This window comes from Dipodomys merriami, unplaced genomic scaffold (genome assembly GCF_024711535.1).
Source record: "Dipodomys merriami isolate MVZ:Mamm:240054 unplaced genomic scaffold, mDipMer1.0.p SCAF_8, whole genome shotgun sequence".
NCBI classification, from domain to species: domain Eukaryota; kingdom Metazoa; phylum Chordata; class Mammalia; order Rodentia; family Heteromyidae; genus Dipodomys; species Dipodomys merriami.
The window spans coordinates 26713780-26741004 of record NW_027206401.1 but is presented as its reverse complement, the minus strand read 5'-3'; the positions used below and the strand labels follow the sequence as shown (position 1 = coordinate 26741004).

At 35.0% G+C, this 27225-nt stretch overlaps 1 protein-coding gene across 13 annotated transcripts in view; it reads right to left on the bottom strand.

Annotated features, from left to right (window-relative positions):
- Positions 1-27225, bottom strand: part of Ptprk (protein tyrosine phosphatase receptor type K) — a 502301-nt gene that overhangs the window by 381414 nt on the left and 93662 nt on the right. For all 13 annotated transcript variants that reach the window (XM_070010263.1, XM_070010273.1, XM_070010272.1 and 10 more), the window contains exon 2: positions 1236-1358. In XM_070010263.1, coding sequence (XP_069866364.1) covers positions 1236-1358 — 123 coding nt within the window. The remainder of the gene's footprint in view (positions 1-1235; positions 1359-27225) is intronic.

Below are 27225 nucleotides of genomic sequence, written 5' to 3'. Positions count from 1 at the left end.
TGATAAACAAAACAAATTTTCACAGGATATATTTACCACATTCATTTATGACCAACCATTATGAATGGTAACCCATAGGTTTTGCTTTCTTCTATTTTGTGAACTTTTGATATGTTTTTGATCAGTGTTCTGTTGTTTTCTTTTGATACTATAAAACATAATAAGTAGCAAATGCAGAGATACTACTGATAATGTCAATCACTCGAATTGAGACTTCCACTAAATTCACATTAAGTTTAGAAGAACTATCTGAATTTGTGGAAAAATCAATATTTCATAATAAAAAGAGTAAAGCTACTTAAATTATTAGTAATAGGAAATCAACATCAATTGATTTCATACAATAATGATTCTACATGTATAATTATATATAATTTATACTTATATCTTTATTCATGTTTAATCATTAGAAGGAAAATTGTCCCATTTTTACATATATTTACATTTTTAGTTCTATTATTAAACATGTTATTTTTAAACACATGACTTAGAATTAGTTCCAATTTAATATATAGATGTGAAAGCACAAATGTTAGCTCAGGATTGTGTATAATGAAATGTACATGTTCATATACTATCTTAATGTGTTTTTCACAAGTAAAAAGGAAACATCAAACAATGTGTCATAAAAAATAAGAAATCAGGCTAGGAAGATTGCTCAGTGGTAGAGTGCTTGCCTTGTATGCATGAGGCCATGGGTTTGATTCCTCAGCACCACATAAGCAGAAAAGGTCGAAAGTGGCGCTGTGGCTCAAGTGGTAGAGCTCTAGCCTTGAGCTGAAGAGCTGAGGGACAGTGCCCAGGCCCAGAGTTCAGGCCCCACAAGTAACCAAATAAATAAACAAATAAATAAGAAATTGTATTATCTCAAAACATTTTTAAAAAATCAAGGGATATAACAAGGTCTAGATAAACAACGAGTATGTCTTATCCCTATTTTTATATAATTCATTCAGAAAATACCATCTCCACTGGACAATTTTATGTCCCAGCCAATGGCATGCTCATGATCAGCTACAGAAGGAGACAATCTGCCTTCTGATCATGGAAGAGAAATCCATCCTCTCAGTGTGATTGGATCAAATGGAAAGAAAGACAAAAAACAACTTAGGAGTCTGAGATGTGGCCAACTAATTTTTATAACAAATAAATTACTGTTTTATAATTATGATGAGAAAATGCTACATAGACCCCAAAGTATTCTCCCAATGATGAGTAAACTGAATGCAGCTCACCTTGAGGCATTTCAGGTGGCAGGTAAAGGGGCTCTTGAGCACTAACGTGTACCCATTCAAAGTCATCATACAGATCCTGGTGGTAATCACAGGCTCCTGGACCATCATCAAAAGTGCAGCCACCTAGAAACATAAAGAGGGCTGTTGTTATACACTAAACAAATCTTGTAAAGTTAGGGAAACATTGAGGAAAGCCAAGGTTTATAGTAAAATATGTAATGCGCTACTCATATTCAACAATAGTGTGACTGTTATCCTTTTCAAGTTTTCACATCAAAAGAAATACCTATTAGCATTTTCTATTTGAATAAGCAACAAACAAGCTTCAGAAGGAAAGCTGAGGCACTGATTTTTTATTTTAAAAATATCTATGACACATGTACAGTCAAGTTTCCTGAGATACACATTACCTTTAGATAATTTTCGTAACTGCAATCCCCTGCTCATCACCTTTTCAATAAAGATTAAAAAATAATTTTAACATTTCAGTGAAGAGAAGTAAAGAGTGTAAATTGTTGTTCTTTGTAGTGCAAGTTTAAAAAAAGTAAAGCTACTATTGAAGTGTTATCAAATCCTTAGCTTTAAAATAATTCTATGACATCAAATATAGTGAAAGCGGGGAGATGGGGAAAAACAAGTCCTTTAAGGATTCAGGTGGACCTGTTGCAACAATGAGAAGTACAAATTGTCATGTCAAAAAAGAGCTTTACAATGTCGGTGGGGGAAGAGGGGGAAGGATTGGGTGGGGGGAAAGGAGGGAGGCTGGGAAGGGAGGTGAAGGGTAAACAAAGGAGGAGGCTGAATGCTTGGTAAGAAATGTATGCATTATCCTGCCCATGTAATTGTAACCCCTCTGTACAGTATGTTCACAAATAAAATAAAAAAAAAAGAAAGAAAAAAAATAAAATAATTCTATGAAAGCTGCTGGTAATAGCAAATGAAACAACATATAAAACTTTATCATTGGAGATTGAGATATACTCTTCCACACTTTGTTTAGATTACTTTCATATACAACTATGATTTGGAGGTATAACTAAACCACAAAATCAATCTGATTAGCCTACAATCACTCTCCCAAGTTCTACTTCATCTAATCACCTATTTCTTATTTTCTGGGGTAATTGTATTGCAATTGCATTGCTAAAGTGGAATGATTACTTTTTCTTCTTACCCCATCTCTACAGGCACACACCAGACACATACTTAGTTTATTCAAATCATGAAAGTTAGAACTGGTGTATATGTCTATTCTGGAAAGAAAATGGATTACAACTAATGAAAATCCAGCAGCAGCTTTAATGAGAAAAACCAATAACCTGTCAACTTTCAAGTAGCTTATTTGTTTAGTTTCCATGGGGATCTATGAGAAGAAACAGAGTGATTTCTAGAACCAGAAACAACAGGATAATAGGTGGTAAAAATTCATCTCACTCTCCTCATCAAAAGTTTAGCAATATAAATATTCATGAAAGTCATATCCCTCAGTAATGATAGAGAGATAGAGAAGAGCTATGTCAGTAGCCAAACATATATCAGACATCATAACCCTAAAAACTCTTCCAAAAGCAAAAATATACTGTGGGCATCCTCGAATTCATCTTAGGAGTACATAATTCCTTAAAATAGTCCAAAGTCTAGCAAATTGAAAACGAATACTGTCTTTTAAGTATTGACCAAATACCTTTTATATGCATGCTCATATCAAAACTGATGTGGTTTTTAATTTAATCAACAAAGTGAGGTTGCTAGGAAATGCATTTCCCATTGCAAGAGAATAGTTTTCCTCAAAAATATAATTTGTTATTACAACCCTGAAATGACTTACTGCTTTGCAACACATGCCTTCAGGGCCCCTATTACCCTTTACACTGCTACAAGTGCCTTCTGTACATAAATTTAAGCTTCCAGTGGAGTCCACATTGACTCATTTGGAAGACAAATGTCCTTAATTGCTGCCCTTGATAGCCACTGTTAATTTTAGATGCCAAGATTCTGATTAACAATATCAACAAGGAATAGCAGTACATAGTAAGTGGGTTGTTGTTGAATATCACTGCTAATATAGGAATGCTGTCGAAAGAGTCTTGAAAATTATTACTGGACGAGAGCAAACATTTTAAAAGATGAAATTTTGATTTATATGATTTATACTTAAATTCTAATCCAAAAGGTGTCATGTATCTATTTACCATATTTCTATTTATAAATATATTTTCACTTTTTACTCTGTGACTGCTAGAGTTGTTCTCACTGTTTTTTATCTATTTTTATTGTAAATATACTATACAGAGGGGCTGGGAAGGTGGCTCAGTGGTAGAGCACTTGCCTTGCATGCATGAGGCCCTGGGTTTGATTCCTCAGCACCACATAAGCAAAAAGAAAAAAGCAGGAAGTGGTGCTGTGGCTCAAGTGGTAGAGCGCTAGCCTTGAGCTGAAGAACTGAGGAACAGTGCCCAGACCCAGAGTTCAGGCCCCATGACCGGACCTCCCCCTACAAAAAAAAGATATTGTATAGAGGGATTACAGTTACATGAGTAAGGTAATGAGTTTATTTCCTATCGAGCACTGTTACCCCCTCCTTTGTATATTTATAAATATAAGCATATTTATAAATCTTTAGTAAAATATTTAATTAGAATTCTCTGTGTGTGTGAGTGTGTGTGTGTGTGTGTGTGTGTGTGTGTGTGTGTGTACATGCATGCACCAGTACTGGACTCCAGCTCAGGGCATGGGTGCTGTCCCAAAGCTCTTTTGCTCAAGGATGGTGCTCTATCACTTCAGCCACAGCTCTATTTATGGCTTTTATGGTAGATAATGTCCTGGTTGGCTTTGATCCATGATCCTCAGATTTCAGCCTCCAGAGTAGCTAGGATTACAGGTATGAGACACCTATATAGAGCTTATAGCTTATTACAATTATTTTTATAATAAATTTTGTAATTTAATGCTAAGGGTTAATACTAGCAGCAAAAATTATTAGAAATATAAAATAATCATCTGAGGCAAATTAATGAAACAAATACTATGTTACAAGGGATAACAATATAAAGAATATAGAAGATTTGAATACCTAAACTAGGTTGGGTAGTGAAGATCTTACTGAGTTACACCTAATGAAAATATGCAAAGATGCAGCCAGGAAAGAAAGAAAGAAAGAGAGAAAGAAAGAGAGAAAGAAAGAGAGAAAGAAAGAGAGAAAGAAAGAGAGAAAGAAAGAGAGAAAGAAAGAGAAAGAGAGAAAGAAAGAGAGAAAGAAAGAGAGAAAGAAAGAGAGAAAGAAAGAGAGAAAGAAAGAGAAAGAGAGGAAGAAAGGAAGGAAGGAAGGAAGGGAGAAAGAGAGAAAGAAAAAAGAAAGAAAGAAAGAAAGAAAGAAAGAAAGAAAGAAAGAAAGAAAGAAAGAAAGAAAGAAAGAAGAGAGGAGAGAAAGAAAGAAAGAGAGAGAGAGGGAGGGAGGAAGAGAGAGAGAGGGAGGGAGGGAGGGAAGGAGGGAGTGAGGGAGGAAGGAAGGAAGGAAATGTAGCTGCAATCACAAATAAAGCAGAAGAAAAGTCATATATATACATATAATATATATATATATGGAGTGTTGGGGAATGTCAAGTAACTTTTTATTAGAAAGCATGAAAAATATGGAAAGAACAAGCTTGAAACCCAAGTAAATAGTACACATTTTACAGGCTATGAAAGAGTTCATATTTTGCCCTACCATTATCCTGAAACCATTAAAAGATTTGTACCTAGGAGTATTACACAGTTCAAACCACATAAAAAAATAATGGGTTGACCCATTGTAACAATGAGATATACAAGATACAGTTCAAAACGAACTTTACAATTTGGGTGAGGAGAAGGGAGGAGATGGGGAGGTGGGGAGGGAAGTGGAAAAAACAAAAGAGAGCATCACATTGCTCGATAGGAAATGTACTCATTACCTTACTCATGTAACTGTAACCCCTCTGTACAGTATCTTTACAATAGTTTTTTGTTTTTTAATGAGAACAACTCTAGCAGTCACATAGAGAAGAAAGTGGAAAGGGACTAAAAGGACATAGTAAATTTTCGTCAGCCTTACAACAGGAAACACATTACGTGATTACGTGTGTGTGTGTGTGTGTGTGTGTGTGTGTGTGTGTGTGTGTGTGTGTGTGTGTGTGTGTGTGTGTGTGTGTGTATTCCATCATATATTCTCCTCACAGATTACTTAAGACTCACCAGATAGCCACCAAATCTTTTGTGTTACATTGTCCTTCATGTACATGTTCTGAGTTATAATATTTAAAAGAGAAATGTGATAGCAAATTCATAAATAAAGACGAAGCTAATGAATTTTTAAGTCTCACTAAGGTAGAAGGCAGAACAGAAGGTGGTAATACTGATTTGATGTTATGCAGGGGAGAAAAATGAATGAGGAAACATCTTCCATTTTCAGTTGTTGGAAGACTACAAATGAGTAGCCTCAAATCATGCCAGAGAAAAGAGTGACCATAGTTCTTGACCCTTAGAAGAGAATTACTTCTAGAGAGCATTTCACAGATTGCTAATTCCTCTACACCAATCAATCAGCTAACAGACAGTTCTTTACCTGCGAGAGTCTGATCCTACTATGACAAGCCACTTTCATGACCTTTGCAGCCTGTTCACCTGAAAATAAAACCAGGCTGAGTTGGACTTGTCAGAATTTCTTTTCCTTCCTACACAGCTCAATGGAAAGAGTAAGTAACACTTGGCACCTAAAAAGGAATATTCCAGCCACAAAACTATTTCTTAAATATCTAGCATTTCTTAAGAACTCATTCAAAAAGGCAATAAATCTATAGAAGAATATGAACACAGACATTTTCTATAAAATTCATAAAAAATGAATGTACCACAACTCAAATTCTTTCTGATATCAAAGTTTTCAATAAACTCCAGGACTGGGTTAATTTAAACAAGGTTGAACTGGAGAAAAATAGAGTCATTAAAGCCCTGATTCTCTACATTTTGTGGCTGACAATCTTTTTTTATGACCATCTTTTAATTAAAAGATAGTGCAGTAGAATCTTTCATGTTTTCCCATTCAAGACACTTACATATTTTTTACTTTCTGATTGAGTATAATAATAGCAAAAACCAAAGAATCATTCCTCATAGTTCCTACTGCGTGTAACGTACAAGTATTATTTAGCTTACAATATACCACACTTTATTTTATTAAATCATGTGGAATATACTGGCCTTAAAAAGAAAAGTGTCCTTGTTTAGCTTAGTTATTTGATGATCTTCAAAAGGGGACAAATTAACTTTTTCAAATTGTGAATCACACTGCAATACACAAATTTGTCAATATAAGAAGTAATAGACTTTAGAATGATCTTTATTCCATCTGGGTCATAGAAAAAGATTAAAACACACTGCCTTAGGACATATACAACAATGAGCTAAACTAACCTTTGAATAGGTCATCATTAATTAAGCTAATGAGAAATCATAAATTAAATTTACTTGTATAATATCCAACATGAGTTAAAGAAGCCAATTTACTTCAAAAAAATTGAAAGACAAAAAGGGAACTAGTTGCTAAATATATTAAATGTGGTTCTATAATCTGATCAAATGTAGTATACTCCCAGAAATACACCATATTGGAAAAAATGTAGAAAATGATGCGTTTAAATAAAATATGTATTTCTTTTTTTGTGTGTGAAAATACTATACAGAGAGGTTACAGTTATATGGGCAAGATAGTGAGTACATTTCTTTTTTGTGTGATTTTCCTCACCTTGTTTATTTATTTATTTTATTGTGAAAATACTGTACAGAGGGGTTACAATTACATGGGCAAGATAATGAGTACATTTCTTATCAAGAATTGTTGCTCCCTCCTTTGTTTCCCCTTCCTATCCCTTCCATTATCCTGACCCCCCACCCATATTCCCTCCTTACCCCCCCACCCCGCCAAAGTTGTAAAGTTCGTTTTCGACATAATGACTTGTACATCTCATTGTTGCAATGGGTCCACCTGTATCCCTAGTTAAACGATTTGTTTTTCCCCTTCCCCTCCACAAATCATACCAACCTCAAATACAGTGAAAGCAGGGGTTATACTGTGGGGGAGGGACATACAAAGCAACAAAGAAATCATCTTATAAATATGTTAGAAACAATCGCATGAAAGAAAAAATCATTCGAATACTTATCTTGGGGTTCATTTTCCTAACATCAACTTATCTGACCTTTTCTGCTTGACTCAGACATGTACTAGTTATTGCAAATAAGGGAAACCATGGGACCTATGTTTCTTTGGGCCTGGCTTACTTCACTTAATATAATTTTTTCCAAGTCTTTCCATTTTTTGAAAATATTCTGCATGTCTTAATATATATTCCCCTCTGTTAACTCTATGCCTCTGGGAATTTTATAGAATAAGAACATAGACATGATTACTATTTAGGAATTAGGTATCCATTATAGGGAAAAGTACATTTTCTCAACTTATATGCTGAAATTAAAATATACCAAAAAAATCAAACTACAGACCAAAAATTAATGTCTTCAAGAGCATATTGATAAGTCACTCGTCATGATATACTGCTGCAATTCAATATCAAGTAAGAAGAAACCTAAGAATATTTATAAATAAAGAGCTCTTTGAAAGATAATCCATGCAAGCAGATGCAGTAAACTCAAGTTTATATTCCTAGTTACTTAAGAGGCTGAGATCTGAAGATCACAGTTCAAAGCCAGCCTGGGCAGGAAAGTCCTTCAGACTCTTACCTCCAATTAAACAACAACAACAACAAAAAGACCAACAAAACAAAAAACAAAAAAAACAAGGAAATGAAAGAGTAGAGCATTAAATTTGAATAAAAGAAAAAGCTCAGAACAATCCTAAATTCAAGCCCCAAGATTGGCACAAAAAAGAATAGAAAAAAAAGAAAGGTAATTCAGATCCCAGAGAATCTTCTTTGCAATGCTTATCATTAATTACTAAATGAGAATATTACTTAGGCCTAGCTCCTTCACAAAGAAAAAGAAACTTGAGATGCATTTTTGGAAATCCAGACCTATCATTTATTGAGAGGTAGAAGTAACTCTTTAATTCTTAATGATGACGAAAGAACGCATTTCAAACACACCCATTCATTATCTAATTGTTCACCCCTGGACTTCTAACACCAACCAAGAATATGTGTTTAATATATATAATCTAATACTATTTGGCTGATAAGATTTCTATTGAAATTGCCCATGACTCAAAGTAAATGCTATACTTTAACTGTATAATCATCCTTTAATAAGACTGAATTAACCAGAATGGAATAAAACATTCAATTTCATACCTTCATCTTTGCATAGAAATGATACTAACATTTCCTCTACTTCAATTATTTAAGACTTAAGAAAACTGTCACTAGGCTCCAGTGGCCCATGCATACAATACTACCTACTCAAAAAGCTGAGATCTGAGGATGAGGTTTGAAGCCAGCCCAGGCAAACAAATCTGAGAGACTCCCAATAATATTTAACCAGTGAAAAGATGGAAGTAAGAAGTACTGCTCAAATAGTAGAGCACCAGGCATAAGCAAAAATAATAACCAAGCTAGAGTGCAGGTTCCTAAGTTGAAGCCCTGGTATTAGCCCCAAAGAAACAAGAAAAAGAAAATATTCATATACTGTTTATTCAGTTGGCACAATGGAGGTATGTACACAGATGCCATATGGATTCATGACTAACTGCATACTGGTTTCTGATATTTTACTTATTTGTGCTTCAATTTCCTCCCCAGTCAAATCAATATAGTGCTAGGTGCAGTACAATGATGTGAGGACTAGTCGCAAAACATGATGCAAAGTTCATCATACTCAACAAGATTTTTAAAAATGCCTTCTTAATATTTTCAGTTTATTCCATGTGCTATATATATGGTTCTGCCCCCAATGTACCTACAGCTACATTTCTATGAAGCATGGTTTCTACCTAATTTGTCCAGAAATACTACAGATTGTTTGAAGACAGTTACTACAATACAGACACCAATTTTCCCTGAGCAGTCATCATGTCAATTTTCAAACAGGAAATACATTCCTTCAGATCCAGAATGTCTGCACAAAGTAAACAGTTTTAGGCTTTGTCAGTCTTAACATTTCTATTGCAACTACAATAGCTCTTTCTAATTGTAGCAAGACAGCAACTGCAGGAAATAGCTAATTAATGAGCACATCTGCATTCCAAAACAATGTTGACTAAAACAGGTCTCAGGCTAGATATGGCCCAGTCAAGAGATTACCAACCTGTGAGTTGGATATTCTTTAAAACTATTGCTAGAATCTGTTTAAAAGGTTACAAAAGAGACTTTGGTTCTGTATTACAGCCATATAACTCAATTTTTTTCCTCATGTATCAATCAACTTGAGTGGCAGCAGGCAGCAGCCAGGAAACTGAATCCGAAATGGAGTCTGAAATGATAGTTCTACGGTTGAAATTAATTCAGCTGTCTGCCTGGACAGGAGTATTAAGTTAGAATCTATGAGATTATGAGAGAGCTAGAGATACTTTCAAGGTTCACCAGTCCAAAGGCCTCAAACCTGTAAGAGTACAAAAGTAAATGCATTTTATCCTGTGACCCTATCCATACACAAGCATGCCTACTGGTCCTACTAGTCTCCAGGACAGTATTATTTCCCTTAGTGAAATAAAGTGAAGAGTAATAACATGAATTAGGGAAACAGATAATAGGAGAAACATAAGCTATCCTGTTCTTCAAATGAATATAACCACATGGCCATTGTAGAAAAGGATCTAGAAGGATGGTATGAACCATCCAAATTTCTTTACTTCATTCTCTGGTTCAGGAACAAATGGAATACATACTTAAGTTCATCCAACCTTATTATAGAGTTAATGGGTGATTTCATGCCAAGTAACTTTAGAAATGATTTCACAGATAGAACGAGTTTATTAACATGTAAGAGCAACATATTAATGAAAATTATCTCATTGTAAAAGAAAATAAAATTGTTCATGGTCCCAAGGTAAGAAAATATCAAAAGCAAAACCAAAACCTAAGCACTATGACTATTCTGTATCAATACATGAAATGGTGGTAAAAATAAGGGAGGTAGCCAAGTACCAGTGGCCCATGCCTATAATCCTAGCTGCTCAGGAGGCTGAGATCTGAGTATCATGGTTTAAAGCCAGCCCAAGCAGAAAAATCTATAAAATACTTATCTCCAATTAACTACCAGAAAAACCAAAAGTGGAGCTGTGGATTAAAGTGGTAGGGCAATAGCCTTGAGCAAAAGATTTCAAGGATAGTGCACAGGCCCTGATTTCAAGCCACAAGACTGACAGAAATTCCAGGACTGGGGCTTGGGGCAGGGAGATTGGATTCATAAAGGAGAGTGTCCTCTAATGGGCACAGAAATTATTTCCTGGAATGGATTAAGATTCTATATAATTACACTTCCATGACTCTAGCTTGACAAGTTTCACTTTTCACTTACCTTTCCCCAAATGCATACATACAAATCACTTAACTATCTTTGCCTTAATGAAAACATTTCACAAAATTCAAACCAATTTTGTTCTGATCACTTCAGTGCCTGTTCTCACATTAACCGTAAGAAACCAGGTGTTTTCTCCAAGATCACTGCTGAGTAAAAATTTTTCTTTTACTACTTTTTATCCTTTTAACGATTCCAATAAAATCTCATCTTTTTTGCTTAGCATTAGATACACAATCTAGAGAAGCCCACTGAACAAAGTAATTGAGAATAAATGTAGTGAAAAATAAAATTCTCAAGTGAAGCCATATTTACATTTTGGTAAAATTGGAAATCATCCAAGCTCACCTTTAAGCCTTTCATTGTTTTGATTCCCATGGAGGGATTACTGGTGAGCTCACTTCACCCACATCAGACATTTTCTGGCTTATTTCGGCAGTTGCTCCTGACTTGGCTCTAGCATGATAGATGGGAGATCATTTTCATTGATTAAGAGAGTTCTGAGAAAGAGTGAAAGCTATGAAAAACAGACTTCCATGACTCAACCTTCTAGAGGAGGGGCAAAGACCAGCGTTAAATTTAAAGTCTAATATCGTATTGGCAAAAAGCACCTTAAATCAGTTCAACTACATTTCAAGATCAACAACTCAGAGATGACTTTGGAACACACTCGGAGGAAACAAACATCCAAGTAGTGGTAAATGATTAAATGCATCCCAAAAGAAGGAAAAAATAGCCTAGCCAGTAGATCAAACTTGGAGTTAATCCTCGCTACTTGGAAGGCAGAGACCCAGATTCAAAACAAGACCAAGCAAAAAGGAAGTTTGTGAAATTCCACCTCAACCAATGGCTTAGTGCATGGTGGTATGTACCCATACTGTGTCAGCTAAGGAATCACAAAGGTTGGGCCCAGTATCTGGTGCCTCTCATCTCCAGCAACATGGAGAAGCACAGGTCGGAGGATAATACCCAGGCCTGCAGGTCATGAAGACAGACCTTACCTCAAAAATAACCAACACAAAAGGAGTTGTGGCTCAAATTTTAAAGCATCTACTAGAAAGTAAAAGGCTCTGAGTTCAATACCATTCCACGGACAGATAAAACAGTTGGAGATAATATCCCTCCATATTTTGCATTAAAATAAAACTTTTTTATCAAAATGTTATCTAGAGTTGACATATAGAAAGACAGGCCCATGTTTGGCTTTTCAAGAGTTCTTAAAATTTTCTTAAGAATAAACAAATTATAGTTCTGGCATATTTTTTTCTTTAGTTACAGTAAGAAAATTGCCTATCATCATCATTTCAGCCACAATAATAACTACTGCTATTAAATGGGTTAATCAGTTCCTCTGTTATCAGTAAAAATGTTTTGGGCTTCTACCAATACCACATTAAATAAGACACTCAAAAGTAGCTGCAGTCAAAACACATTAGTTTTCTCCTTAAAGTCTTCTCTCAGTAAAGTAGATCTAGTTACCATGTAGCCAAAATGTGACACATTTTTCAAGCAAAAAAGACACTATACACAGATCTTTAAATGGCATTATTAAGTCAGTGGTCATTATAATCTAACGAAGACAGTTCAAGTGAAAGAAGGCTGAATGAGATTATAGCTTGGACTTCATTAAGACTCAGGTCTTTTGGGGTGCTGCTGAATTTTTCATTTCTATACCACCAAAGAAACAATTTAGCTCCCTTTCCTACCTCCATCTTCTAACAAGTCAATAATGCAAGTAGTTAAGAATGCAATATTATATATATATATATATATATATATATATATATATATAATTACAAAATTAAGCAAAGAAAGGGAAAGGGTGAATTGGGAGGGAAGGATGAAATGTTGAAAGGGTTGACAGTGATGAAGCTTTGTTAAAGGGTAATCCCTTTATATAATTACTTAAATATCATAAATAAACTTTTTAAAAGATATAAGATAACATACCAAAAGCATTTGTGATGTTCTTTGCTGCAAAGGATGGGTTCAAAATTTAGCCAGAAAATGTAAACATATGCATATTTCTACATAAAATGTTTGAACCATGATTGTGTTTATCTAGATACTCTTACTTATAACATTGTTTAAACTAACATTTCACTAGTCATCTCATATTAGTGAAATAGAATTTGTTACTCAAAGCACTGAATAATCATTTACTCAATGCTCTGAACTAGTGAAATCACGTTAACCACATCAGCAAAATTAAAATACACCTTTCAACAATTTTCTTTAAACCCCAGAAAAGGGTTAGAGAGGAGAAAGAATGGGGCTAAAGAATTTTGGAGGATCCATGAAGGTGGAGGATGAACATCCATACCCCCTGAGATGGAGGTCTAGACAGATTGTAATAGAATTGTTGAGCCACTTAGTCTAGGTGAGAAAGCCTCAATTCAGAAATTATTTGCAAGGCACTCAAGATAACCATGAATCCTATAAAGTAGTAGTAGTTGAAGAGATGCCTACAAATTCATAATAGATAGATGATTTTGATGCATCCAGGTTCTTGCTGAACAAGGTTTAACCTCCAATCAGGGAAGGACTGCTAAATCTTGAAGAAATGTATATGACAGTAACCCACTCCAAACTGTGATCAGATCCACAAGGAAATATTCCCAGAAGAGCATTGCCCATTGAGAGAACCCTGAAATCTGCTCTCACTCCTTCTTAAGTATTCCAAAAGGATACACCAAAAGTCACTAAGAGTTAGAGACTTGGCACAGCCTGGTGAGGGTCACAAGAGAAATCTATTCCTAAACTGAAATCGTGTGAAATACTGAAAGACCCTAAGATCGTACTAAATAAATAACCATTGAATCTGACTCAGCTGCATTAATTACACCTCCAAGAATGAGGTGAGAATTATGTGAGCTCAAGAGTAAAACTTTATAGTACTATAAAATACTGGTCTGGAAGTCTCAAGAGAAGGGCACTCAAGGCTGAGTAATTGAGGCAGGAAAACCGACTTCCTGATCAATCACCAACTTGACCAAAGTTGAGCTACAGTGGTAAAACATCCTCCTTGACAGTCTTAAATTTATGACTACAATCACAACCATAGTCTCCAAAGAAAGGCAAATAAACAGATGCAAAGTAATATTCTCTAACAACGCTAAATATTAGGCATATTGTGTTTTCTAAATTTCCAAATTTCATAAGTATCTAGGAAAAAAGTTCAAGATGAGACAACATTATATGATTCAACTTTTAAAAGAGAATCAAATCCTGTCATTTTAGGGGTAACATGAATAGAACTGCCGGACAGTAACTTAAGTAAAAATAAATCAGGAATAAGAAAAACAACTCTAAACCTGGAACAGGAAAACCAACACTGATTGTTCTCTCGACTGTAGAAGGTAATATTGATTTCATAGAAATAGGAAATAGAATACAGTCAGCAAAGGGTAGGAACGGAAGAGAGGGAAATAAGAGAGAGGAAAATACAGTTAGATAGGAATCGTATTAGTGTCCTAAAACACAGTATAATGACTGTCATAAAGCAATTTATTATGCATTTTTATTTTAAGCATTGAGAAGGAATTTGAAGGTTCATTACATTAAGAAATAATAAGATTTTAAAAGAGAATAATGTTAATTGCCTTGATAGATTATTATCCATTGTCTATAAGGGAAAAAAAATTCAGACTGTATCTCCTAAATATGCAAATCTTAACACTTCCTGTCTATGGAGAAAACACAATGACTTAATTTTCATACTTACAGAAAGTTGTGTTATTATTATTATCTTAAATATAAATGGTGTTCACCTCAATTTATTGAAAATAAAATTCTTCTACTACACATGAAGAATACACAGAAAATACAACCATATTTTCACATACAGAAAGGAGGCGAAATTTTTTGTTTTTACTCCAAAACTAAGGGCAATTTTCCATAGTTATTTTTTAAATACCCAAAATATTAAACACAGTTCACAATATAAAATGTATTAAATAAACAATAGGGTTTATTTCATTTAAAAGACCTCATATCTTCTGGGGTTGGGAAGGTGGCTCGGTGGAAGAGTGCTTGCCTTGCATGCCTGAGGCTCTGGATTCGATTCCTCAGCAGAAAAAGCAGAAAAAGCAGAAAAAGACAGAAGTGGCGCTGTGGCTCAAGTGGTAGAGCACTAGCCTTGAGCTGAAAAGCTGAGGGAGGGAGTGCCCAGGCCCAGAGTTCAGGTCCCACAACTGACAAAAAATAAACAAAAAAAAGTTATCATATCTTCCTACTAACCCAAAGTCCTGAGGTTAATATATGGGCTTGAGTTTCATTCTGACTTTTTACATATTATATTTACTCAGTTATTGATGATATTTTGGAAAGTTTCCACTTCTCTAAAAATCATGAGTTCCCAATCATGTTGCAGTTGATGCCACTGGGTTGTCTCAGTAAAAATTCATGTCAAAATAATGCTATTCTTTCTCTGTGTGTATGTAGTTATTAAACCTGTCAGAAGTTCAAAAAATTAACAATTGCTAAAACTGAACAGAAAAGCACTAGTGCGCTTTCTATTAGCTGTGGCACTCACTGACTAAAAATATTACTGTCCACCTACATGCATCTTCTAATTTCCTTCCCATAGAGGTGGTTCTCAAGCGGGGGGGGGGGGGGGGAGGAGGGGGGGGGGGAGGATGCAACATGCCAGGAAAAGCAGCAGCAAAAAAATTAACCCCAGCCAAAGATGGCAGAGTAGAAACTGTAGATGGAACACCACTCTAAGCACTGAACATGAATAAATTTAATCCCCCAGCCTTAAAAGATGAGTGTTATCATTTTTTCTATTTTCTTAATGAAGAAAATACAGTAAAGGGAACTAAATTGTTTGAGTCATATTGATATTAAGGCTCCAAGCCAGCCTCCAAATCTAAGCAAAGACAGTATTTCTCAACTTTCTTCAAACAGAAGGAAATGAGCACTTCAAAAGGAAGAGTAGAGGAGTAACCCAGACAACACGTCAGGTATGACCAGTTCAAAAGTGCAAACTAAATAAGCAGTCTCTCAAAGGCCAGACAACTTTGTCCCTCCTAGATATGTAGGGAAGATCTCTAAAGAAAGAAGAAACTATAGCTGAGCACTGGTTCTTGTTATCCTAGCTACTCAGGAGGCTGAGCTGTAAGGATAACTATTCGAAACCAGCCAAAGCAGAAAAGTCAGTAAGACTCCTAATCTTAATCTCCAATTAACCAGAGTGGAGCTGTAGCTCCAGTAGTAAAGTGCTAGGTTTTGTTTTGGGTTTTTTTTTGGGGGGGGCAGGGGTGAGCCCTCAGAGACAGTGTCTAGTTTCTGACTTCAAGCCTCAGAATTGGCATAAAACAATCAGCATCAGCATTACTTTTATGATCAGAGATATTGAACATTTCTTCCTGTGTCTATTGACAATTCTTATTTCCTCTTCAGAGAACTCTCTCTTTAAGTCTTTGCCCACTTATTAATGGGGCAGTTGTTTCTTTAAGGGTTTGCTTTTGGGGGATTTAATTTTTTGAGTTCTAACTATATTTTAAGTTCTAAGTATATTTTAGCTATGAGGCCTTCGTTTGTTGTATGGCTAGTGAAAAATCTCCCAATTTGTAGGCTTTCTTATTATCTTACTAGCTAAATCCTTTGACATGCATAGCTCTGCAGTTTAATGAAATCCCATTTGTCCAACCTTTCTTTGATATGTTCTGTTTCTGGGTCATTATTAAGAAATTCTTGACCTGTGCAAAGGAGCCCTATTGTTTCTCCTAGTCCTTCCTGTAATGTTTTCAGAGTATTTGCCTTTACCTTAAGGTCTTTGATCCATTTGGAATTGATTCTGATGATATATAAGGATCTAACTCTAGTTTTCTACAAGTGTGTTATCAATTTTGGCAGCACCATTTGTTGAAGAGCCTGTCTTTCTTCTATCTTATTTTTTTTGGCTTCCTTATCAAATATTAATATATGTCTAGGATAGTCCTAACAGATGAGCAGAATAGCTCAATAGCTGTGTACATATAACCATACAAGATGAAGCCAAGCAAAATGAACTCCAAGACATGGAAACAAGAAATTTTTCTTTATTGTTGTGGTTTTTAATGTACTATGTGATTTCTTTTGTCTTTTCTGGGTTTTATCCCCTTTGGTTTATTTCCTGTTGTATTTTATTTTGGTACCCTGGGTATTATATAAACATTTATTTGAATTAGAGAAGGGAAGGGGGACAACAAAATGTTGAGACAAAGGACAATTGGAGAACTAATGCAACAGCGATACTCACAAGACAATGGTTGGAAATGAACTTTACAACTTTAGAGAGAGATTGAAGGGGAGGGAAAGTGGGAGAAAAATGAAGTAGTGGATAACAAGCTCGACAAGAAATGTACTCACTACCTTAAATATGTAACCGTAACCCCTCAATACTTCATATTGACAATAAATAAAAAAATAAAATAAGATATGAAAGCAGCAACAGCAACAACCATTCTTCTCAGCCTAAGAACCTCATAGACTTCTGAAGTCAGTGGATTTTGAGGATTTTGTTGACACTAGTTCTAATTCGCTGTTTCTCCCTGTTTCTTCTCTTGGAAGGGGGTGGGAGAGGCATGGACTCCTTTAGCAGCTGTGACTCAGCTGTCCATTCTACATGCCTGCATTAGGAATTTGGACAAGCCTGTGGAGATGCTATTTACACCAGCAAGACATTATTGGGAGATCAAGATACATCCAGTTACCATCTCTTTTGTGTAATAAATATTTTAACCCAGTTTATTTCAAAATCTACCACCTATACATTTCCTCCATAATAAAGGGCATTTAATTTGCTAAAACTAGCTATTTTCAGGTTGGAACTGTACTTAAACCACCTACATATTTCTAAAGTAGGACATAGCAATGACATTCACGTGCCTTTTGACAGGGTTCAACGTAATCCTTGAAAAGAACCACCATAGCAAAGTTACCTATCAATTGTCTGTCTGCAGAGTGCTGCTTGTTGCAGGGCACAGGACAATGGACAAAGTCCATCCTAGTTTTCTCATAAAATTTAGGGATGTTCTATTCTAACTTAAAGTGAAAGAACTTAGTTACATGAGGAACTGCAAACAATTCTCCAGTCACTGAGTACAATTCTCCACCCCAATTAGGAATGTCCTCTACAGTCTCAGGACAGATGCCTACTCTGCATCTGCTTAAATATTTTTCACAATCTTCAACATAAGAAAGATATGCCATCTGTGATATCAATGGTATGTCTCCAAAATATCTTTGAAACCACTTTTGGCTATTCATATTGAATGGCATGGTGCTTCTGAGATATTAGATCTTCCCCAAAGCTATACCCTAGTACAACCAGTAAGCTTCATACAACCAGTAGACCTAAGAAGTGAAAAGCACTATCATGTAAGCACAAGTTAAGTTTTAACCTAGACGACAATCCAAATTAGGGAAGTAAGAGGGACATACAAATGAAACTTACTATGATAGCTACTCTATATTACCTTTCTATTTTATTTATTTATTTTTATTGTGAAAATACTGTACAGAGTGGTTACAATTACATGGGCAAGGTAATGAGTAGAAAACTTCATTTCTATTAACAATTGAAACTAAAGTCATTTTCACTTTTCTCTTTCCATCCTACTGATGTCACTTTGGTTATACTGATTTTTTTAAGACTAATACAAGTCAATAAGTCACTAATAGAAATCAGATTTTAGTACTGGTATTCATTGTGGCATCTCATGAGTCATAACTAAGAAAAACTTGAAAATGGGTTCATCCAGGTTTTCAGATGGTCTAAACAAAATAAATTCTATGTGACAGCGCTCAAATTCTACAGCACAAACCTATGTGTACCAAATAAATGTGTAATATTAAGCATATAAATGGTCATGGAAAAGCCACATTTCTTCAACTTATAGTAAAAGTAGAGGAGATGTCAAGATTTTTAATGTGACATGGCTCCTTATTTCCAGGCAAGAAAGGTGCTGCAAGGCTCCTTTCACACCTAAGATTCTCTAAGGTTAATTGACCTCCTCGAGTAAAAGGGAATTATGAAAGACTACAGCCCAGGACTCCTGTGTCCAGTAATGAAATTTTCTTCTCCTTTGTGTATAACCCTCCACAATGTGTGTTAGTTATTATGAGTTATTATTCAACTGGCCTCACTGAGCCAATTTAATTATTTTTTTTTTGCTAGGATGCACAAATAGAACTTTCTTACTATGGGAAAAAATTAAAAGACAGAAGATACTGTCATTCATCTAATTTTTTTAAGTGAATGAAACAGGTGAGAAGTTGATTTGCTTTATCAGTACTTATTTTTAAAACCTCATCTTCTAGAGGAGATTAGTTCTTTTATTGCTCTCTCCAGTTGATCTAAAGTTAATAAAGCCATGTCTAAGCTTTACTCAATAAATGCAGTATATTAAAAAAAAAAGAGAAACCAAACAGTAACTTTAAAAAGAAATTGTTTAAGAAGAAAACAGTAAGTTTTTAAAAAGGAAGTAAAGTGGTTTTATGAAATCACACATTTAATGTTTTCAAACATTTCATATTTTATCTTATTTAATATTCACACAAACTGATTTCCATATTTTAAATTTATATGAGATAATATTTTGATTATTATTTTCAAACAAGCCCATTGAAAATATTCTCACTTTACAGACTGGAATACTGAGATGCATCACTATTCATTGACCTGGCCTAGATTCTAAAATCATTAATTCTATGTATCTGAGTACAAAGTAATAATAATCTATTTAAAACAAGAGCCATCAGGTCCTATTACAGGTAACAAAATTAAGAAAGGGAAGAAATTATTCACATGTACCTGACCTTGTTACCAATCAGGTAGTAGTAATAAGTGTTTTGTTTGTTATTATTTGGTGACATTTCTCTAATTTATTCAGACTTGTTCTAATTCAAGGCACGATACACCATACTAGAAAACACAAAGTTAGTGTCTGTGTGGCAGCTTCTACTCTTTTTCCCTCACACACCTTGGTTTCTCCAGTGGAAAGAAAACTAAATTTAGAACTGCATTTTGCTCAAATTATTTTTTTCTGCTAAAAATCTGGAGGAGGCATCATTTAAAAAAAAAAAAAAGTTAACTAAGTTAATATGTTTCATAGTGTCCAAGGCCACAAGACAGTTTCCTCAATTAAGAAAGCTTTCACTTTTAATAAATAGTTACCTATTAACAGACAGAAAAAAACTATATTCATATTTCATTAATTGGGCAAAAAGTGTAATTTGAGATGCACAGTAAGGAAAAAAAGCAAAGTCATCCTGTTCACAAACCATCCTCACAAAGCCCTTGGTAGGGTACTCTTGAGGATAATGGTCACTTTTCCAGGCCCTTCCTTTCCTGTTATCATACCAAGTAAATGAAAATCACTGTGGAGCTCTGCTGGGTTTTCAGAGACTGAAACAATTCATTTTTATAAATTCATGCACCATTATTAAGAATGGGGAAATTAAGTAAGAGCTACTAAGTGACCAAAATCCTACTGTGATTAAAGAAATCTGACTATAATTAAGCAAATGAAGACAGAAGGCTCAACTTTATTGTCTAATTATTAAATGTTTCTTAGTGATCAGAGGATTTATAACAGTGATAGACTCAGAAAGAAGCTTTAATGATGTACCAATGAATTCGTTTTCTGTGTTAAATGATCTGTGCCTGTTAGATCCCATGATTCCCATGATTTCCATTACATTATTGTTTTGGAATTTGTATTATTAACTGCTATATTTTATATGTATAAGTAACATATAAAACTTCTCTTTGATGTTATTGATATTAATGGACTCTTCTTAAATAACATTGTAGCTGTGAGCAAAAGAGCTCAGGGATAACACTCAGGCCGAGTTCAAAATCTGAGGACTAGAAATTAGATAGATAGATAGATAGATAGATAGATAGATAGATAGATAGATAGATAGATAGATAGATAGATAGATACATACATACATACATACATACATACATACATACATATATACATACATACATACATACCATTTTTTAAAAGCAAAGCAACAAAGGTTTGAGGGGAAATAAATCTCATCACAAAGATTAAATATATTTAAATGTGTAATTTTCTTCTTCACATATTTGAAAAAGTAGGGGCAAAAGAGCATCCAAAAGGAAAAACAGAAGAAGAGGAAGAAAGAAGAGAGAAAGGAGGAGGAGGGCAGGGGAGGGGGAGGGGGACACGGAGAGGGAGAGGAGGAAGGAGGAGGAAGTCTGCTCCTGTTAGAAGCATTCTCATAAATCTCACAAATATTTTTAAGAAAATACTGGTGTTTATGACAGAAGATGAAAGTCTACTGTCCAAAACTAAAGTGGTAATAAACTAAGAATGGAGAAATAAGGAAAGTTTATTGATGAAGTGTTAGCAGTTCCTTGTGGGAAAAAATCCAATAGAAATATTAATCTTAAAAGGATTCCAAACTTGCTAAATAGTAAGAATAGGATTTTTTTTACAAAGCATTTAAGAATACTCCTTACAAGTATTCCCCCTTCCAGAGTTACAGTTCACTTGAAGAAGGACTCAGTATCCACACAGAAGCAGCTTTCTACTCTCTCTACCATACAATAATATACTACAAAATACGTACCATGAAATAGAATTTGTCAGTACTATTGGTCTGACAAATCACTGTGATCAGAAAAAAAATTAATGAATCTGATTATAATGATATCATCAAGTAATATATCCTTAAAGCTTTGCAATAAGTCTAAAAAATAACTAAAATTCTGTTCTTACATTCATTTGGTATGACAAGGTGTGGGTTTGGTTACCATTTTTGGCTGGCTGCTAAGAACACCTTTCTCTTGTAAAGGAACAATTCATGATTCATGAGGCTGACTCCATTCAAAAAAGAAAACACACATTGCTAAGCAACATACAAAGGCTCACCTACCTTACAACTCTAGCCAGAAACCATGAGCCAACAAAGCAGCTTTGTACTTCTACTTAAGAGTTTCCCCTAATTCCAAACCTCTTTTTGTGTGGTGTGTTTTCTACAACTGCAAATATAAGCTTATGAACAAATTTTTTGTGGCACCTTGTTTTCCCCATGTACATTTTAATCAGGTATTTCACATGAATCGAGTATTTCCTGCATGTGTACCTAAGTGTGGTGAATAGATTTTGATGTCTTACTCTAAAGTAAAAACTCACCATCTTAAAACATGTGTAAGTTTTGATGTGAAAGATCAGTGGCACTCTTACAATCTTAATAGACATACTACTGAGTAGAAAAAAGAGAATACCTAACAGAAGAGGAAATAAAGGCAACAGACACAGAGAAACAAAGAAATGAGAGGAATTGAGATGAAAACACTGCAATCTTCATCCAGCTGTAGCTGTTCCCAAAGTCAGACTCCATCTCTAAAATCTGCCTGACTGGCTGTTTAGGGTTCATTTTGTCTTTGGACTTCTTTAGATTCCCATGTATCTTCCTAACCTATTTCTGTTCGACTTCCACATTCAGATCTTTGTCTATCATTGTAAGTTTCCTAACAAACACATCATTAGTTCCATTTGTTGTAACATGGGAGAGTGCTTTTTTCCCAAGGAACTCAAAAAAGGTTTGAACATTTACAAATGTTTCTTATTAAATAAAATAAATAAAACATTTCTGCTGTTTAGAAATAGTTGAAAACAGAGACTAAGAAGTTGATCTGCAAAAAAACCTGGTCACTCAGTGGTATAATACTGTCCTTAATTTACAAATTTCACAATTACCCCTCTTGGTTCTCTAATCTGTGTGTTTCAAACTCAAGACCAGCATACATTCCTCGTAAAATAAGTTCTACTCTCTCTCAAACTAAAACTTTTTCCACAATTCAACTTGGGTGTAGTGTTTTCTAGATTACCTACAGTCAACTTAATGTGTCCATTTGAGAAAAAAATTGAAAAGTTCAATTTATTTTTATTTCAAAAGAAAAAAATGATTTGTGATGTTTTTCTCCTGTTCTTTATGTGGAATCTGGCTAATGGTTCATAATGTAATTAATGTAGAAAAACTATTTTCAGACTCTTGTCATGGAAGAGTCTGAAGAGAAGAGACTCTTCTCACGGAAGAGTCTCAGGAATATTATCAATCTAGATTGTTTTTTAAATTTTAATCTAGTTTATTAAAAGGAAAAACATCAAAAGCTTAATGTGTCAAAGACTGACTAAAGTGTCAAACACACAGCAGAGAAATTTCTAGACATTTTTAAGAAAAAAATCATGAATAATACATTCATTTAGGTATACAATCAAACAATGCACTCCAGAACAATTGAATTACATATTAAATAATCTTTTTTTTTTTTTTGGTTGGTAGTGGGGTTTGAACTCTGGACCTGGGCGCTCTTCAACTCAAGGCAAGCTCTTTACCTGTTAAGCCACTGCACCACTTCCTGTTTTCTGGTAATTATTTGGAGATAAGACTCTCACAGACTTTCCTGCCTGGATGGCTTTGAACCGTGATTCTCTGATCTCAGCCTCCTGAGTAGCTAGGATTACAGACGTGAGCCACCGACACCCACCATATATTAAACAATCTTAACAAGCAATTTAAGGATCTCATATTGATTAATCCATATAAATTTTAAAAATAATTTTGGAATAGATATTTGTGAAGAGGTTTTCTCATATTCTCTATTTAATATTATAGTGGGCTCTTTACACTATAAACACAGAATTTATAATAGTAAACACATTCCGGTCATGTGAGTCTTTATTTTAAAAGTAGCAGATTAAATTACTATTAAGAGACCAGCAAAGAAATCATTGATATGGTGTAAAATGTTTACTTTCACAGCTACAGGACAAAGATGTATGCCAGAGAAAGAACAGCAGCAATAAAAAGTGGTCTGCAACAGGAAATCATGTCTAGTTCATCTTATCAGGCTAGTATCTAGAAGGCTGAGGGTAAGGTCTACATTTCTTCAACAAAGCAGCACTTTACTTAAAATCCTGCTATTCACAACTAGATAAAATTGGAGTAGCAAGTAAATAAGTGAGCCAAGTTCCCAAGGACTTTTTCACTTGCTGATAGGTCAAAAGGGCCTGTGAAGAGAAGCAAAATCCTTGAGAAAATCCTGGTTCTAGTGTGTTGTCCCTGTTTCTCTGAATCAAATCAATATCTCCTTTGGTCCAGATCCCTGGAGCATGCTCTTCCAGTGGAGCCACTCATCCAGAACAGGAGGGAAGCACATCATGTGACCAAAACTGCTAGGTACAAATGACTCCCGAACTACTCTGCTCCGTTATCTCAAAAATATCCTTCAGCAAAGACATTTCAGTAAACCTAACTTTATTTATGTATTACTAAAAATTGAAAGACATGGAAATTAAACATTGTCATCATTAAATGTTAAGATGCTTCTCAAATTCAAAGGTGTTAAAATGTATGTAAACTTAGCAGAAAAAAAAAAGTCACAAATGACCAATATCCAAGAATGGCTGGCTCAGCTTCTTTTCTTCCAATCCTCTCCTCAGATTACTACCACACCAACTCAGGTAATACCTCCATTAACTCAAGCTTAGTATTCTGAATAAGGCTTATTACTGAACACCTTCCACAAATTTCTTGCCAGTTTTCAATCCATCCCATCTCTGAAAAGTGCATGAGTTATCCTACATACACTACAGATTTTTCATTGTTCCAAACCTACCAGTATTTCATTGTAGTTTACCTTTGCTGACCAACACTTCCGGTAACAGTCAGTTAATAGCAAGGAGCCAGTGGCTGGATCCTAGCTGCTCAGGAGGTTGAGATCTGAGGATAACAATTCAAAGCCAGCCCTGGCAAGGAAAGTCTGTGAGACTCTTCTCCTTAATTAGTCATCAGAAAACTGGAAGTGGTGCTGTGGTTCAAAGTGGTAGACCACTAGCCTTGTACAAAAAAGCACAAGGACAGTACCAAGGCCCTGAGTTTCAAGCCCCACAACCAACAACAACAAAAAAAGAATCAGTAACAAATCATTTCACAGTATCATAATTAAATAATCTAGTATAAAGAATATTAAACACTTTTGAATAAAAACATTCTCAGAATCATTAAATGTTTCTGGTTTTAAAATCTTCAAGTGCCACCGGGCGATGGCTCATGCCTATAATATTAGCTAATCAGAAGGCTGAGATCTGAGGATTGCAATTCAAAGCCAGCCCGGGAAAGGAAAATCTGTGAGACTCTGACCTCAAATAAGCCACCAGAAAACCGGAAGTGGCTTAAGTGCTGGAGTGCTTGCCTTGAGCTGAAGAGCTGAGGGACAGCACCCAGACCCAGAGTTCAAACCCCATGACCAAAAAAACAAAACAAAACAAAAAAAACACCTCCAAGTGCCTGAAGTTTCTAAAACTAAGTTTGCCATAGAAACCTTTCTGTGTCCCTCATTTCTGGGGACAAGTATTCTCCATGGAATAAACTGTGGCTTAGCCCTTCCCATACTTCTTGATGTTTTTCCTGAGTCCTTGCACATTATAGTCCCTTTTCAAGCATACATCTCCTCCTCATGGCCTACAAAGTATATTAATACTCACCAGTTCTATTCTTCTCAAGGCCAAGTGCCAAACACCTGATCACTTTTCACACTTGGGTTGAAGTCCCCAGCTAGGAATAACATCCCCCAGGACAGCAATTCTACTACTTTTCTTTCAGTGTCTACTCTTCTACTTTCTATTAAAGATATTTTTCCTAGTATTTCACTCAATTGCTATAATCCATTTGAAAGTAGCATCTGGACTTCATCCATCTTTTGATTCCTCTCAGCACCCAACAGACTTTAATTATGTCTTAAGTGTAAAATTCAAACATAGCCTAATCCTTGTAACTCCCTACAACCTTGTCACACACCAAGTTACTTTAAGTGGTTTTCCCTGGGGAAAAAAATAATAATAATTCAGCATTTCCAATACTCACCACGTCTTTAATATTACACAAGAACAAAGTCTAACACTTCAGAAGAAAAGGTTATAGTTTAAATTTTTAATGAACATTTTGGCATTTCTTGTCATTTTATAATCCATGTTTGGAGTGATCAAGTAGAAACAAAAGAAGCATTTGTTCCTGAATAAGGAGAACCACGTAAAATCCTGTAAAGTCATTTTATTTTTACCTGAAACTAAATACATAATGTACTTATTCTACATAAAATCTGTCAAAGAAACTTTTCTTTTCCTTCTAGTAAACTAATACACACCAAGATTTCAGAGCTCTGAGTTTTCTTGATATTCATTAATTCCTACCCTCCTGTCAAAGAACAATCTCTACATCAACCAAAGCTGTAACTACTTGAGGCATGAATTTTACTTTCAAACCGTAAGACCCCAGACATTGAAAGATTATAAACTTTCTTGAATGTATTTCCCTTTCATGTGTTCAACCCTGCATTTGTACTGAACAGCCAGCCATGCATGCTAGCATTGATTGTATCAATTATAGGAATATAATTTGGGCAAAATGAGTCCTGAAGTTTTTATGAGGCCTTGTATTTGACTCTAGTACAATTAAAAATAATTGTAACACGCACAATAATACCTAAACTTATAATAACGCTTATAATGAACTTTTACACTGTGTAAGTGTAAAGTTCATCTCACTTAACCCTCAGGACAACACTATGAAGATAGAACCACTGTTACTTACACAAACATCAAAACCTATCTCATTTCAATAGCTAGTAGTAGATTTTCACCATGCTCTTCTGCATGTCTTCTCTTAAGGCATAATAGAAATGTTATCTGATTACATTCATGGTTAAAGAACTCCAACAATGAGCAAAGATTTCTTGCTGTGTTACTGATAGTCTGAAATGATGTTGAAGAGATACTGGAAAGCAATAATGTATGTGGCTCCTTCCTACACAAGGACAGTGTAGTCAGTAGGAAGATGATGCGAAATGTAAACATGATTTTCAGTCTTTGTAATTTAAAGCATATACTTATAGATAAATAGGTTTACTGAATCTCTTAATTACTTTTAAGTCTCTCAAAGTAAAATGAAATCTTTGTCAATTCCATGATGATGGCCAGACCACCATCAGGATTCCTCTTTCCAGCCTCTCCACAGCTAGAATTAACCACAACTATCAGCTGTCTATGAAGATTGCAAGCTTACCACATGTACTCTACAACCTTTCAGATTTTTTTCTAGTAAGTTTTCATTAAACATGGTCACTATTCTAAATAAAATGAGATCAACAATGATAATGTTCCAGAAGTCATATTTCTTTTTTGTTCGCTGTAAGAGAATCTGGGGGTCTGAAATCAAGCTTGTGTTACTGGCCTAAGGCTAGAGGCATCTGAAATGAGACAAAACAGATGTTTCTAGGGGGTATATTCTAAATAGAAATCCCTACTCTTTGGTGGTCATAATATCTGCCAATTGAGTAACTTTTCCCAAGTGAATAATTAATTTACCTTGTCCCAACTTCCTGGTGACAGAGCTGAGAGGAACTGTTTCAAACATGTGCCAACAAAGGTAGAAAAATTACAGTCCAGCAGGTTACAAACCTATGGTATGAATG